This window comes from Oncorhynchus kisutch, linkage group LG15 (assembly GCF_002021735.2).
Source record: "Oncorhynchus kisutch isolate 150728-3 linkage group LG15, Okis_V2, whole genome shotgun sequence".
NCBI classification, from domain to species: domain Eukaryota; kingdom Metazoa; phylum Chordata; class Actinopteri; order Salmoniformes; family Salmonidae; genus Oncorhynchus; species Oncorhynchus kisutch.
The window spans coordinates 207,460-225,400 of NC_034188.2; the positions used below are offsets into that span (position 1 = coordinate 207,460).

At 42.5% G+C, this 17,941-nt stretch overlaps 1 protein-coding gene across 1 annotated transcript in view; it reads left to right on the top strand.

The window, feature by feature from the left end:
* The window catches only part of LOC109880481 (cyclic nucleotide-gated cation channel), a 41,775-nt gene that overhangs the window by 14,063 nt on the left and 9,771 nt on the right, over positions 1–17,941 (top strand). Inside the window, exons 5-6 of the mRNA XM_031789444.1 lie at positions 16,419–16,525; positions 16,912–17,171. Coding sequence (XP_031645304.1) covers positions 16,419–16,525; positions 16,912–17,171 — 367 coding nt within the window. The remainder of the gene's footprint in view (positions 1–16,418; positions 16,526–16,911; positions 17,172–17,941) is intronic.

The following is a 17,941-nucleotide window of genomic DNA, read 5'->3' on the forward strand; positions in this document are numbered from 1 at the left end:
CTATTTTGTGAAGTGCACCAGTGCCTCCTGCAGCAAAGCTCACGGTTGGGATGGTGTTCTTCGGCTTGCAAGCCTCCCCCTTTTTCCTCCAAACATAATGATGGTCATTATGGCCAAACAGTTCTATTTTTGTTTCATCAGACCAGAGGACATCTCTCCAAAAAGTACGATCTTTGTCCCCATGTGCAGTTGCACACCATAGTCTGGCTTTTTTACGGTGGTTTTGGAGCATTGGATCTTCCTTGCTGAGCTGTCTTTCAGGTTATATCGATATAGGACTTGTTTTACTGTGGATATAGATACTTTTGTACCTGTTTCCTCCAGCATATTCACAAGGTCCTTTGCTGTTGTTCTGGGATTGATCTTCACTTTTCTCAGCAAAGTACGTTCATCTCTAGAAGACAGAACGAGTCTCCTTCCTGAGCGGTATGACGGCAGTGTGGTCCCATGTTGTTTATACTTGCGTACTATTGTTTGTACAGATGAAAGTGGTACATTCAGGCGTTTGGAAATTGATCCCATGGACAAACCAGACCTCAAATGTATTTATATAGCCCTTCTTACATCAACTGATATCTCAAAGTGCTGTACAGAAACCCCAAACAGCAAGCAATGCAGGTCTAGAAGCATGGTGGCTAGGAAAAACTCCCTAGAAAGGCCAAAACCTAGGAATAAACCTAGAGAGGAACCAGGCTATGAGGTGTGGCCAGTCCTCTTCTGGCTGTGCCGGGTGGAGATTATAACAGAACATGGCCAAGATGTTCAAATGTTCATAAATGACCAGCATGGTCAAATAATAATCACAGTAGTTGTCGAGGGTGCAGCAAGTCAGCACCTCAGGAGTAAATGTCAGTTGGCAATTCATAGCTGATCTTTTAGAGTATCTCTACTGCTCCTGCTGTCTCTAGAGAGTTGAAAACAGCAGGTCTGGGACAGGTAGCACATCCGGTGAACAGGTCAGGGTTCCATAGCTGCAGGCAGAACAGTTGAAACTGGAGCAGCAGCACGGCCAGGTGGAATGGGGAAAGCAAGGAGTATTCATGCTAGGTAGTCCAGAGGCATGGTCCTAGGGCTCAGGTCCTCCGAGAGAGAGAATGAAAGAAAGAGAGAATTAGAGAGAGCATACTTCCATTCACACAGGACACTGGATAAGACAGGATAAATTCTCCAGATATAACACACTAACCCTAGCCCCCGACACATAAACTACTGCAACATAAATACTGGAGGCTGAGACAGGAGGGGTCAGGAGACACTGTGGCCCCATCCAATGATACCCCCGGACAGGGCAAAACAGGCAGGATATAACCCCAGCCACTTTGCCAAAGCACAGCCCCCACACCACTAGAGGGATATCTTCAACCACCAACTTACCATCCTGAGACAAGGCCGAGTATAGCCCACAAAGATCTCCGCCACGGTACAACCCAAGGGGGGGGCGCCAGCCAAGACAGGAAGATCACGTCAGTGACTCAACCCACTCAAGTGACGCACCCCTCCTAGGGACGGCATGGAAGAGCACCAGTAAGCCAGTGACTCAGCCCCTGTAATAGGGTTAGAGGCAGAGAATCCCGGTGGAGAGAGGGGAACCGGCCAGGCAGAGACAGCAAGGGCGGTTCGTTGCGCCAGAGCCTTTCCGTTCACCTTCACACTCACACTCCTGGGCCACACTGGAATAATATCATCACATTTGGTGGTTCTAGTCAGGATTATAGCAGCCGTATTTAGCACTAACTGAAGTTTATTTAGTGCTTTATCCAGGTGTCCGGAAAGTAGAGCGTTGCAGAAGACAGATCAGGGTCCAGAGTAACACCGAGGTCCTTCACAGTTTTATTTGAGACGACTGTACAACCATCAAGATTAATTGTCAGATTCAACAGAAGATCTCTTTGTTTCTTGGGACCTAGAACAAGCATCTCTGTTTTGTCCGAGTTTAAAAGTAGAATGTTTGCAGCCATCCACTTCCTTATGTCTGAAACACAGGCTTCTAGCGAGGGCAATTTTGGGGTTTCACCATGTGTCATAGCAGTGAAAGTTAACATTATGTTTTCGAATGACATCCCCAAGAGGTAAAATATATTGTGAAATCAATAGTGGTCCTAAAATGGAACCTTGAGGAACACTGAAATTTACAGCTGATTTGTCAGAGGACAAACCATTCACAGAGACAAGCTGATATCTTTCCGATAGATACGATCTATACCAGGCCAGAACTTGTCCGTGTAGACCAATTAGAGTTTCCAATCTCTCCAAAAGAATGTGGTGATCGATGGTATCAAAAGCAGCACTAAGGTCTAGGAGCACGAGGACAGATGCAGAGCCTCGGTCTGACGCCATTAAAAGGTAATTTACCACATTCACAAGTGCAGTCTCAGTGCTATGATGGGGTCTAAAACCAGACTGAAGCATTTGGTATACATTGTTTGTCTTCAGGGAGGCAGTGAGTTGCTGCGCAACAGCTTTTTACATTTTATTTGAGAGGAATGGAAGATTTGAAATAGGCCCATAGTTTTTAAAATTTTCTGGGTCAAGGTTTGGCTTTATCAAGAGAGGCTTTATTACTGCCACTTTTAGTGAGTTTGGTACACATCCGGTGGATAGAGAGCCGTTTATTATGTTCAACATAGGAGGGGCAAGGACAGGAAGCCGCTCTTTCAGTAGTTTAGTTGGAACAGGGTCCAGTATGCAGCTTGAAGATTGATTATTTTCATCATTGTGTCAAGAGATATAGTACTAAAACACTTGAGTGTCTCTCTTGATCCTAGGTCCTGGCAGAGTTGTGCAGACTCAGGACAGCTGAGCTTTGGAGGAATACGCAGATTTAAAGAGTCCGTAATTTTCTTTCTAATGATCATGATATTTTCTTCAAAGAAGTTCATGAATTTATTACTGCTGAAGTGAAAGCCATCCTCTCTTGGGGAATGGTGCTGTAACGGGATTCTTCTGTTGAAGGAGAGGCGGACCAAAACACAGCGTGGTTATTTGGATACATCTTTAATAAAGATGACAATAGAACAATATACAAAAACAATAACCGTGAAGAAGCCCTATCTGGTTCGACAGGGACAATCACCCACAAACCCCAACACCAAACAGGCTACCTAAATATGGTTCCCAATCAGAGACAATGACTAACACCTGCCTCTGATTGAGAACCATATCAGGCCAAACACAGAAACAGACAAACTAGACACACAACATAGAATGCCCACTCAGATCACACCCTGACCAAACAAAACATAGAAACATACAAAGCAAACTATGGTCAGGGTGTGACAGGTGCTTTTTTAGTTAGCTTTGTGAAGTTATCAAAAATAAATGTAGGATTGTTCTTATTTTCCTCAATTACGTTGGAAAAATAGGATGATCGAGCAGCAGTGAGGGCTCAGAAGACTTCCAGTTTGGTGTGGCGCTATTTCCGTTCCAATGTTCTGGAAGCTTGCTTCAGAGCTCAGGTATTTTCTGTATACCAGGGAGCTAGTTTCTTATGACAAATGTTTTTAGTTTTTAGGGGTGCAACTGCATCTAGGGTATTGCACAAGGTTAAATTGAGTTCCTCGGTTAGGTGGTTAACTGATTTTTGTCCTCTGACATCATTGGGTAGGCAGAGGGAGTCTGGAAGGGCATCAAGGAATCTATGGGTTGTCTGAGAATTTATAGTACGACTTTTGATGCTCCTTGGTTGGGGTCTGAGCAGATTATTTGTTGCGATTGCAAACGTAATAAAATGGTGGTCCGATAGTCCAGGATTATGAGGAAAAACATTAAGATCCACAACATTTATTCCATGGGACAAAACTAGCTCCAGAGTATGACTGTGAGGGTGAGTAGGTCCAGAGACATGTTGGACAAAACCCACTGAGTCCATGATGGCTCCGAAAGCCTTTTGGAGTGGGTCTGTGGACTTTTCCATGTGAATATTAAAATCACCAAAAATGTGAATATTATCTGCTATGACTACAAGGTCCGATAGGAATTCAGGGAACTCAGTGAGGAATGCATTATATGGCCCAGGAGGCCTGTAAACAGTAGCTAAAAAAAGTGATTGAGTAGGCTGCATAGATTTCATGACTAGAAGCTCAAAAGACGAAAACATCAGGGAGGGTTTTTTGTATGTTGAAATTTGCTATCGTAAATTATAGCAACACCTCCGCCTTTGCGGGATGCAAGGGGGATATGGTCACTAGTATAACCAGGAGGTGAGGCCTCATTTAAATCAGGCTTAAGCCATGTTTCAGTCAGGCCAATCACATCAAGATTATGATCAGTGATTAGTTCATTGACTATAACTGCCTTTGAAGCGAGGGATCTAACATTAAGTAGCCCTATTTTGAAATGTGAGGTATCACGATCTCTTTCAATAATGGCAGGAATGGAGGAGGTCTTTATTCTAGTGAGATTGCTAAGGCGAACACCGCCATGTTTAGTTTTGCCCAACCTAGGTCGAGGCACAGACATGGTCTCAATGGGGATAGCTAAGCAGGCTGTGCTAGTGGCAGACTCCACTAAGCTGGCATGCTGGCTAACAGCCTGATGCCTGGCCTGCACCCTATTTTGTTGTGGAGCTAGAGGAGTTAGAGCCCTGTCTATGTTGGTAGATAAGATGAGAGCACCCCTCCAGCTAGGATGGAGTCCATCACTCCTCAACAGGCCAGGCTTGGTCCTGTTTGTGGGTGAGTCCCAGAAAGAGGGCCAATTATCTACAAATTCTATCTTTTGGGAGGGGCAGAAAACAGTTTTCAACCAGCGATGGAGGTCTACAATTTTTTGTCTGAGGTCTTGTCTGATTTCTTTAGATTTTTCACGATGTCAAGCAAAGAGGCACTGAGTTTGAAGGTAGTCCTTGAAATACATTCACAGGTGCACACCTCCAACTGACTCAATTATCCAGAAGCTTCTAAAGCCATGACATTATTTTCTGGAATTTTCCAAGCTGTTTAAAAGCACAGTCAGCTTAGTGTATTTAAACTTCTGACCCACTGGAATTGTGATACAGTGAAATAATCTGTCTGTAAGCAATTGTTGGGAAAATGACTTGTCATGCACAAAGTAGATGTCCTAACAGACTTGCCAAAACTATAGTTTGTTAACAAGAAATTTGTGGAGCCGTTGAAAAACTAGATTTAATGACTCCAACCTAAGTGTATGGAAACTTTCGACTTCAACTGTATAGCCCTTGGTTCACTCCAGACTTGACTGCCCTTGACCAGCACAAAAACATCCTGTGGCGTACTGCATTAGCATCGAATTACCCCCACGATATGCAAGTCAGGAACCAAAATACAAAGTTAGTTAGGAAAGCTAAGGCTAGCTTTTTTTACACAGAAGTTTGTATCCTGTAGCACTAATTCCAAAATGTTTTGGGACAATGTAAAGTCCATGGAGAATAAGAGCACCTCCTCCCTGCTGCCCACTGCACTGAGGATAGGAAACACTGTCACCACCAATAAATCTACGATAATCGAATATTTCAAAAAGCATTTTTCCACAGCTGGCCATGCTTTCCACCTGGCTACCCCTACCCCGGCCAATAGCTCTGCACCCCCTGCAGCAACTTGCCCAAGCCCCCCCCCCCCCCGCTTTTCCTTCACCCAAATCCAGATAGCTGATATTCTGAAAGAGCTACAAAATCTGGATCCCTACAAAGTATCTGGGCTAGACAATCTGGACCCTCTCTTTCTAAAATTATACGCCAACATTTTTTGCAACACCTATTACTAGCCTGTTCAACCTCTCTTTTGTATCGTTTGAGATCCCTCTGAGATCCCGCTGCCGCAGTAATCCCGCTGCCGCAGTAATCCCCTCTTCAAAGGGCAAGACACTCTAGACCCAAACTGTTATAGACATATATCCATCCTGCCCTGCTTTTCTATTCTTTGAAAGCCAAGTTAACAAACAGATCACCGACCATTTCGAATCCCACCGTACATTCTCCACTATGCAATCTGGTTTTGGAGCGGTCATGGGTGCACCTCAGCCACGCTCAAGGTCCTAAACAATATCATAACTGGCATCAATAAAAGACAGTACTGTGCAGCTGTCTTCATCAACCTGGCCAAGGCTTTCGACTCTGTCAATCACCACATTCTTATCGGCAGACTCAATAGCCTTGGCTTCTCTAATGACTGCCTCGCCTGGTTTACTAACTACTTCTCAGATAGAGTTCAGTGTGTCAAATCGGAGAGCCTGTTGTCCGGACCTCTGGCGGTCTCTATGGGGGTGCCACAGGGTTCAATTCTCGGGCCGACTATTTTCTCTGTATACATCAATGATGTCGCTCTTGCTGCTGGTGAGTCTCTGATCCACCTCTACGCAGACGACACCATTCTGTATACTTCTGGCCCTTCAATAGACACTGTGTTAACAAACCTCCAAACGAGCTTCAATGCCATTCAACACTCCTTCCATGGCCTCCAACTGCTCTTAAACGCTAGTAAAACTAAATGCAAGCACTTCAACCGATCGCTGTCCGCACTTGTATGTTTGTTTATTTCATGTGTAACTCTGTGTTGTTGTCGCACTGTTTTGCTTTATCTTGGCCAGGTCGCTGTTGTAAATGAGAACTTGTTCTCAACTGGTCACCTGGTTAAATAAAGGGGAAATATTATTATTTATTTATTTATTTAAATCTACCAACTTTAAAAATGTAGCTCAACAGAACCAGTTTGATTGGATTCTTAACACATTAGGTAGGCCTGTATGCACATTTTATATATGAACATTTTCTAATTCATTCCTTGATATTGTTGTTACAAAATAGATGTATGGTGACTGTGATCAGGGCATGGGAATATAAGAGCATCTGATAGGCTAAATTAACAAAGCATGCTTAGCTTACCACATGGGAATATAAGAGCATCTGATAGGCTAAAATAACAAAGCATGCTTAGCTTACCACATGGGAATATAAGAGCATCTGATAGGCTAAATTAACAAAGCATGCTTAGCTTACCACATGGGAATATAAGAGCATCTCATAGGCTAAATTAACAAAGCATGCTTAGCTTACCACATGGGAATATAAGAGCATCTGATAGGCTAAATTAACAAAGCATGCTTAGCTTACCACATGGGAATATAAGAGCATCTGATAGGCTACATTAACAAAGCATACTTAGCTTACCACATGGGAACATAAGAGCATCTGATAGGCTAAATTAACAAAGCATGCTTAGCTTACCACATGGGAATATAAGAGCATCTGATAGGCTAAATTAACAAAGCATGCTTAGCTTACCACATGGGAATATAAGAGCATCTGATAGGCTAAATTAAGAAGACATGCATAAATCACCACATGATTCTCAAACAAAAGACGGGTCAAACCTGTGTTTCTAAACGTTCATTCAAATGCAACTATAGTTAGATCAACCAATACATCATGAGTAGTCTAGTTATAGTTAGATCAACCAATACATCATCACTAGTAGTCTAGTTATAGTTAGATCAACCAATACATCTGTCACGATTTCCACTGAAGGTGGCTCCTCTCCCTGTTCGGGCGGTGCTCGGTGGTCGTCGTCGCCGGTCTACTAGCTGCCAACGATCCTTTTTTCTTTTCATTTGGTTATGTCTGTCTTATGTGCCACCTGTGTTCTATTTGGGTAATTAGGGGGGTGGTATTCAAAATCTCTTAATTTCTTCCGGGTTTTGTGCGGGATTGTTTTGTTTGCTGTCGTTCTGTTCTGGGCTACGTTTTAGGTTCTGTTGTACAGGTTCTGTTGTACAGGTGGTTTGAGGATACTGTGTTAGTCCTGTTTTTCATGCTCTTTGGACCTTGTTTATTAAACTCCCTTTTCAGAAACTTGCTTTCTCCTGCGCCTGACTCCACACCCACATCTCCTTTTGGAGAGATCTGACAACATCATCATGAGTAACTCATGTATTACTAACCCTAACCCTAACTCATGTATTACTAACCCTAACCCTAACTCATGTATTACTAACCCTAACCCTAACTCATGTATTACTAACCCTAACCCTAACTCATGTATTACTAACCCTAACCCTAACTCATGTATTACTAACCCTAACCCTAACTCATGTATTACTAACCCTAACCCTAACTCATGTATTACTAACCCTAACCCTAACTCATGTATTACTAACCCTAACCCTAACTCATGTATTACTAACCCTAACCCTAACTCATGTATTACTAACCCTAACCCTAACTCATGTATTACTAACCCTAACCCTAACTCATGTATTACTAACCCTAACCCTAACTCATGTATTACTAACCCTAACCCTAACTCATGTATTACTAACCCTAACCCTAACTCATGTATTACTTGGTTGCTTTTGAAGCGCTTTGAGATTGTTATGAAAAGCGCTATAGAATCGAATCAAAGTGTATTTGTCACGTGTGTCGAATACAACAGTAGTAGACCTTACAGTGAAATGCTGAATACAACAGGTGTAGTAGACCTTACAGTGAAATGCTGAATACAACAGGTGTAGTAGACCTTACAGTGAAATGCTGAATACAACAGGTGTAGTAGACCTTACAGTGAAATGCTGAATACAACAGGTGCAGTAGACCTTACAGTGAAATGCTGAATACAACAGGTGTAGTAGACCTTACAGTGAAATGCTGAATACAACAGTAGTAGACCTTACAGTGAAATGCTGAATACAACAGGTGTAGTAGACCTTACAGTGAAATGCTGAATACAACAGGTGTAGTAGACCTTACAGTGAAATGCTGAATACAACAGTAGTAGACCTTACAGTGAAATGCTGAATACAACAGGTGTAGTAGACCTTACAGTGAAATGCTGAATACAACAGGTGTAGTAGACCTTACAGTGAAATGCTGAATACAACAGGTGTAGTAGACCTTACAGTGAAATGCTGAATACAACAGGTGTAGTAGACCTTACAGTGAAATGCTGAATACAACAGTAGTAGACCTTACAGTGAAATGCTGAATACAACAGTAGTAGACCTTACAGTGAAATGCTGAATACAACAGGTGTAGTAGACCTTAGAGTGAAATGCTGAATACAACAGGTGTAGTAGACCTTACAGTGAAATGCTGAATACAACAGGTGTAGTAGACCTTACAGTGAAATGCTGAATACAACAGGTGTAGTAGACCTTACAGTGAAATGCTGAATACAACAGGTGTAGTAGACCTTACAGTGAAATGCTGAATACAACAGGTGTAGTAGACCTTACAGTGAAATGCTGAATACAACAGTAGTAGACCTTACAGTGAAATGCTGAATACAACAGGTGTAGTAGACCTTACAGTGAAATGCTGAATACAACAGGTGTAGTAGACCTTACAGTGAAATGCTGAATACAACAGGTGTAGTAGACCTTACAGTGAAATGCTGAATACAACAGGTGTAGTAGACCTTACAGTGAAATGCTGAATACAACAGGTGTAGTAGACCTTACAGTGAAATGCTGAATACAACAGGTGTAGTAGACCTTACAGTGAAATGCTGAATACAACAGGTGTAGTAGACCTACAGTGAAATGCTGAATACAACAGGTGTAGTAGACCTTACAGTGAAATGCTGAATACAACAGGTGTAGTAGACCTTACAGTGAAATGCTGAATACAACAGGTGTAGTAGACCTTACAGTGAAATGCTGAATACAACAGGTGTAGTAGACCTTACAGTGAAATGCTGAATACAACAGGTAGTAGACCTTACAGTGAAATGCTGAATACAACAGGTGTAGTAGACCTTACAGTGAAATGCTGAATACAACAGGTGTAGTAGACCTTACAGTGAAATGCTGAATACAACAGGTGTAGTAGACCTTACAGTGAAATGCTGAATACAACAGGTGTAGTAGACCTTACAGTGAAATGCTGAATACAACAGGTGTAGTAGACCTTACAGTGAAATGCTGAATACAACAGGTGTAGTAGACCTTACAGTGAAATGCTGAATACAACAGGTGTAGTAGACCTTACAGTGAAATGCTGAATACAACAGGTGTAGACCTTACAGTGAAATGCTGAATACAACAGGTGTAGTAGACCTTACAGTGAAATGCTGAATACAACAGGTGTAGTAGACCTCACAGTGAAATGCTGAATACAACAGGTGTAGTAGACCTTACAGTGAAATGCTGAATACAACAGGTGTAGTAGACCTTACAGTGAAATGCTGAATACAACAGGTGTAGTAGACCTTACAGTGAAATGCTGAATACAACAGTAGTAGACCTTACAGTGAAATGCTGAATACAACAGGTGTAGTAGACCTTACAGTGAAATGCTGAATACAACAGGTGTAGTAGACCTTACAGTGAAATGCTGAATACAACAGGTGTAGTAGACCTTACAGTGAAATGCTGAATACAACAGGTGTAGTAGACCTTACAGTGAAATGCTGAATACAACAGGTGTAGTAGACCTTACAGTGAAATGCTGAATACAACAGGTGTAGTAGACCTTACAGTGAAATGCTGAATACAACAGGTGTAGTAGACCTTACAGTGAAATGCTGAATACAACAGGTGTAGTAGACCTTACAGTGAAATGCTGAATACAACAGGTGTAGTAGACCTTACAGTGAAATGCTGAATACAACAGGTGTAGTAGACCTTACAGTGAAATGCTGAATACAACAGGTGTAGTAGACCTTACAGTGAAATGCTGAATACAACAGGTGTAGTAGATCTTACAGTGAAATGCTGAATACAACAGGTGTAGTAGACCTTACAGTGAAATGCTGAATACAACAGCTGTAGTAGACCTTACAGTGAAATGCTGAATACAACAGGTGTAGTAGACCTTACAGTGAAATGCTGAATACAACAGGTGTAGTAGACCTTACAGTGAAATGCTGAATACAACAGGTGTAGTAGACCTTACAGTGAAATGCTGAATACAACAGGTGTAGTAGACCTTACAGTGAAATGCTGAATACAACAGTAGTAGACCTTACAGTGAAATGCTGAATACAACAGGTGTAGTAGACCTTACAGTGAAATGCTGAATACAACAGGTGTAGTAGACCTTACAGTGAAATGCTGAATACAACAGGTGTAGTAGACCTTACAGTGAAATGCTGAATACAACAGGTGTAGTAGACCTTACAGTGAAATGCTGAATACAACAGGTGTAGTAGACCTTACAGTGAAATGCTGAATACAACAGGTGTAGTAGACCTTACAGTGAAATGCTGAATACAACAGGTATAGTAGACCTTACAGTGAAATGCTGAATACAACAGGTGTAGTAGACCTTACAGTGAAATGCTGAATACAACAGGTGTAGTAGACCTTACAGTGAAATGCTGAATACAACAGGTGTAGTAGACCTTACAGTGAAATGCTGAATACAACAGGTGTAGTAGACCTCACAGTGAAATGCTGAATACAACAGGTGTAGTAGACCTTACAGTGAAATGCTGAATACAACAGGTGTAGTAGACCTCACAGTGAAATGCTGAATACAACAGGTGTAGTAGACCTTACAGTGAAATGCTGAATACAACAGGTGTAGTAGACCTTACAGTGAAATGCTGAATACAACAGGTATAGTAGACCTTACAGTGAAATGCTGAATACAACAGGTGTAGTAGACCTTACAGTGAAATGCTGAATACAACAGGTGTAGTAGACCTTACAGTGAAATGCTGAATACAACAGGTGTAGTAGACCTTACAGTGAAATGCTGAATACAACAGGTGTAGTAGACCTTACAGTGAAATGCTGAATACAACAGGTGTAGTAGACCTCACAGTGAAATGCTGAATACAACAGGTGTAGTAGACCTTACAGTGAAATGCTGAATACAACAGGTGTAGTAGACCTTACAGTGAAATGCTGAATACAACAGGTGTAGTAGACCTTACAGTGAAATGCTGAATACAACAGGTGTAGTAGACCTTACAGTGAAATGCTGAATACAACAGGTGTAGTAGACCTTACAGTGAAATGCTGAATACAACAGTAGTAGACCTTACAGTGAAATGCTGAATACAACAGTAGTAGACCTTACAGTGAAATGCTGAATACAACAGGTGTAGTAGACCTTACAGTGAAATGCTGAATACAACAGTAGTAGACCTTACAGTGAAATGCTGAATACAACAGGTGTAGTAGACCTTAGTGAAATGCTGAATACAACAGGTGTAGTAGACCTTACAGTGAAATGATGAATACAACAGTAGTAGACCTTACAGTGAAATGCTGAATACAACAGTAGTAGACCTTACAGTGAAATGCTGAATACAACAGTTGTAGACCTTACAGTGAAATGCTGAATACAACAGGTGTAGTAGACCTTACAGTGAAATGCTGAATACAACAGGTGTAGTAGACCGTACAGTGAAATGCTGAATACAACAGGTGTAGTAGACCTTACAGTGAAATGCTGAATACAACAGGTGTAGTAGACCTTACAGTGAAATGCTGAATACAACAGGTGTAGTAGACCTTACAGTGAAATGCTGAATACAACAGGTGTAGTAGACCTTACAGTGAAATGCTGAATACAACAGGTGTAGTAGACCTTACAGTGAAATGCTGAATACAACAGTAGTAGACCTTACAGTGAAATGCTGAATACAACAGTAGTAGACCTTACAGTGAAATGCTGAATACAACAGGTGTAGTAGACCTTACAGTGAAATGCTGAATACAACAGTAGTAGACCTTACAGTGAAATGCTGAATACAACAGGTGTAGTAGACCTTACAGTGAAATGCTGAATACAACAGGTGTAGTAGACCTTACAGTGAAATGCTCAATACAACAGGTGTAGTAGACCTTACAGTGAAATGCTGAATACAACAGGTGTAGTAGACCTTACAGTGAAATGCTGAATACAACAGGTGTAGTAGACCTTACAGTGAAATGCTGAATACAACAGGTGTAGTAGACCTTACAGTGAAATGCTGAATACAACAGGTGTAGTAGACCTTACAGTGAAATGCTGAATACAACAGGTTTAGTAGACCTTACAGTGAAATGCTGAATACAACAGGTGTAGTACACCTCACAGTGAAATGCTGAATACAACAGGTGTAGTAGACCTTACAGTGAAATGCTGAATACAACAGGTGTAGTAGACCTTACAGTGAAATGCTTACTTACAGGCTCTAACCAATAGTGCGAAAAAAAGGCGTGTGTGTGTGGGTAAGTAAAGAAATAAAACAACAGTAAAAAGACATTTGAAAATAACAGTTGCAAGGCTATATACAGACAGCGGTTAGTCAGGCTGATTGAGGTAGTATGTACATGTAGGTATGGTTAAAGTGATTATGCATATATGATGAACAGAGAGTAACAGTAGCGTAAATAGAGGGGTTGGCGGGTGGTGGGACACAATGCATATATTATTATTATTATTAATATTATTATAATATGTCAAAAAGGTAGGCAATAGTACGCAATCCACAGTAAAAAGAGTCCTATATCGACATAACCTGAAAGGCTGCTCAGCAAGGAAGAAGCCACTGCTCCAATACCGCCGTAAAAAAAGCCAGACTATGGTTTGCAACTGCATATGGGGACAAAGATCGTACTTTTTGGAGAAATGTCCTCTGGTCTGATGAAACAAAAATAGAACTGTTTGTCCATAATGACCATCATTATGTTTGGAGGAAAAAGGGGGAGGCTTGCAACCCGAAGAACACCATCCCAACCGTGAATCACAGGGGTGGCAGCATCATGTTGTGGCGGTGCTTTTCTGCAGGAGGGTCTGGTGCACTTCACAAAATAGATGGCATCATGAGGTAGGAAAATTACGTGGATTTATCAAAGCAACATCTCAAGACATCAGGCAGGAAGTTAAAGCTTGGTCGCAAATGGGTCTTCCAAATGGACAATGACCCCAAGCATACTTTCAAAGTTGTGGCAAAATGGCTAAAGGAGAACAAAGTCAAGGTATTGGAGTGGCCATCACAAAGCCCTGACCTCAAGCCTATAGAAAATGCATGGGCACAACTGAAAAAGTGTGCGTGAGCAAAGAGGTAACCTGACTCAGTTACACCAGCTCTGTCAGGAGGCCTTACACCAGCTCTGTCAGGAGGAATGTGCCAACATTCACCCGACTTATTGTGGGAAGCTTGTGGAAGGCTACCTGAAATGTTTGACCCAAGTTAAACAATTTAAAGGCAATGCTACCAAATACTAATTGAGTGTATGTAAACTTCTGACCCACTGGGAATGTGATGAAATAAATAAAAGCTGAAATAAGTCATATCTACTATTTTTCTGACATTTCACATTCTTAAAATAAAGTGGTGATCCTAACTGACCTAATTCAGGTAATTGTACTAGGATTAAATGTCAGGATTTGAGTTTAAATGTATTTGGCTGAGGTATATTTAACCATCGACTTCAACTGTGTATATACACCTTTTCTGAAAGTCCTCAGAGTCTGCAACACCACTAAGCATCGGCACCACCAAGCAAGTGGCACCATGAAGACCAAGGAGCTTTCCAAAAAGGTCAGGGACAAAGTTGTGGAGAAGTACAGATCAGGGCTGCGTTATAAAAACACTTTGAACATCCCAAGGAGCACCATTAAATAAATTATTAAAATATTGAAAGAATATGGCATCACAACAAACCTGCTGTCAGGTGTGCGCTACTGGTAGCGAAGTCAGGTGCAGGAGAGCAGAGAGTTGTGAATAGGCGCACACTTTAATGAGGCAGGAGAAACCAACAGATGGACGCAACTGCGTCTAAACCTCCAGCCCATAGACAAAAGTGAAAAACACGCAAAAACAGTCACAATTATTTATGTTTAACAATAAACATGTGAACAAACACGGTAAAAGCAAACCAGTCAACAATAAACACGTAACACAAACAATTCCACACAAAAACATGAGGAATAAATACATGTAGATTGATTGGGGAATGAAAACCAGGTGTACAGAGAACAAGACAAAACAAATGGATAAATGAAAAACGGAGCGGCGATGGCTAGAAAGCCGGTGATGTCGACCGCCGAACATTGCCTGAACAAGGAGAGGAGCCGACTTCGGCGGAAGTCGTGACACCTGCCAAGAGAATGCCACCCACCAAAACTCACAGACCAGTCAAGGAAGGCATTAATCAGAGAGGCAACAAAGAGACCAAAGATAACCCTGAAGGAGCTGCAAAGCTCTACCGCGGAGATTGGAGTATTTGTCCATAGGACCACTTTCAGCCGTACACTCCACAGAGCTGGGCTTTACGGAAGAGTGGCCAGAAAAAAGTAATTGCTTAAAGAAAAATATAAGCAAACACATTTGGTGTTCGCCAAAAGGCATGTGGGAGACACCCCAAACATATGGAAGAAGGTACTCTGGTACTCTACTCTGGCGCAACCCCAACACCTCTCATCACCCCGAGAACACCATCTCCACAGTGAAGCATGATGGTGGCAGCATCATGCCGGGGGACATGTTTTTCATCAGCATGGACTGGGAAACTGGTCAGAATTGAAGGAATGATGGACGGCGCTAAATACAGGGAATTTCTTGAGGGAAACGTGTTTCAGTCTTCCAGAGATTTGTGACTGGGACGTAGGTTCACCTTCCAGCAGGACAATGACCCTGAGCATACTGCTAAAGCAAAACTTGAATGGTTTAACAATCCAATTGAGAATCTGTGGTATGACTTAAAGATTGCTGTATACCAGCGGAACCCATCCAACTTGAAGGAGCTGGAGCAGTTTTGCCTTGAAGAATGGGTATAATAATTCCCAGTGGCTAGATGTGCCAAGCTTATAGAGACATACCCCAAGAGACTTGCAAAAGGTGGCTCTACGAAGTATTGACTTTGGGGGGGATGAACAGTTATGCACGCTCAAGTCTTATTTCTTGTGTTTCATAATAAAAAAAGATTTTGCATCTTCAAAGTGGTAGGCATGTTGTGTACATCAAATGATATTAACAGCCCAAAAAAATCTATGTTAATTCCAGGTTGTAAGGCAACAAAATAGGAAAAATGCCAAGGGGGGGGGGGGTGAATACTTTGGCAAGCCACTGTAGCCTAGGCCTATGGCCTATAGTAATCAACACCACACTAACTGAACTTGATACTGAGCGTCCAGCAGAGAATCAGGGATTGGGGGCATCATCGAGCACACATGAGATACTATAACAAGCAACTCATTATCAACCCCTTAGCATTATGACATTTAATCTAAATTCAAATTTAAAATGGATGACCATCCCCCATTTTCCTCTGGGTAATTGTGTACATTTTGACCACTCCCTTTTCGTCAACAATGTATATGGATTCGAAGCTACCCCACCTAGCATCAGACTGACTGGTTCATTCTTTACTCACCTTAAAGATATGTAGCGACAGTAATGTAGTGACAGTAATGGAGTGACAGTAATGTAGTGACAGTATTGGAGTGACAGTATTGGAGTGACAGTAATGTAGTGACAGTAATGTAGTGACAGTAATGTTGTGACAGAATTGTTGTGTGTTCTGTGCAGGGCATGTTTTGATGAGCTTCAGACGAGTGGTGCCATCGTGTGGCTGGTGTTGGACTACCTGTGTGACGGTCTCTACATCTTGGACACAGCCGTCAGGCTACGCACAGGTCAGAGGTCAATTCTCCACAATTTGTTTCTGTCGTGTTTCTGTTCTCTTCCCTTGATTCCTCATGTCCCATGTTCTCACCTCCTGAAAGAGTCTGTCTGCCTACCCTGAGTCTGTCTGCCTACCCTGAGCCTGTCTGCCTACCCTGAGTCTGTCAGCCTACCCTGAATCTGTCTGCCTACCCTGAGCCTGTCTGCCTACCCTGAGTCTGTCTGCCTACCCTGAGTCTGTCTGCCTACCCTGAGTCTGTCTGCCTACCCTGAGTCTGTCAGCCTACCCTGAGTCTGTCAGCCTACCCTGAGTCTGTCAGCCTACCCTGAATCTGTCTGCCTACCCTGAGCCTGTGCCCTAACACTGACTGTGTAACTCTACCTGTTTGTTTATCAGGTTTCCTGGAGCAGGGTCTGTTGGTGAAGGACCTCTCTAAGCTGAGAGACAGTTATCTGAAGACGGTTCAGTTTAAACTAGATCTGTTGTCTATCCTGCCTACTGACCTGTTCTACCTATCTCTGGGAATACACACTCCTCTCCTCCGTTTCAACAGACTTCTGCGGTTTAACCGCATGTTCGAGTTCTTCGACCGTACAGAGACCAGGACCAGTTACCCCAACGCCTTCCGCATCACTAACCTGGTCCTTTACATACTGGTGTGTGAACACACACGCACACACACACACTGGTGGGAGATATGTGGTACACACACAAACTAACACATTTACACACACACAAGCATGCATGTGTAACCAAGTTGAATTAGTTAAACTAACAGCTCAGCTAAAAATACCACCACCTGCGCCATTTTTTGGTGGCGCAGCTGTCTAAAGTGTTTCAAACAGGGTGGTCACATGGGTTTGCGAGGCTGAGGATTCAACATGGCATACCAGTTTGGGCTCATCAGGAAGGAAGCTATACTGATAAGCAAACAGCATTAAACCAGTATATAAACACACACAGACTCTAACATCAAAAAGGAGCTGATCGTGGACCACAGGAAACGGGGGAGCGAGCACACCCATATCCACATCAATGGGGTTGTATTAGTTTCTCAGTGTCCACATTATTAAGGAATTATCATTGTCCACACACACTCACACAGTTGTGAAGAGGGCACAACAGCGCCTCGTCCCTCTCACTAGGCTGAAAATATTGGCATGGGCCCTCGGATCTTCACAAGATTCTACAGCTGCATCTTGACTAGCTGCGCCACCGCTTGGTATGGCAACTGCAATGCACCCAACCGTAAGGCGCTGTTGTGACAGTAATGATGTGACTTCAAAGGGTGGTGTGATCGACCCAGTACATCACTGGGAAGGTGGTGTGAACGTCCCAGTACATCACTGGGAATGTGGTGTGAATGACCCAGTACATCACTGGGAAGGTGATGTGAACGGCCCAGTACATCACTGGGAATGTGGTG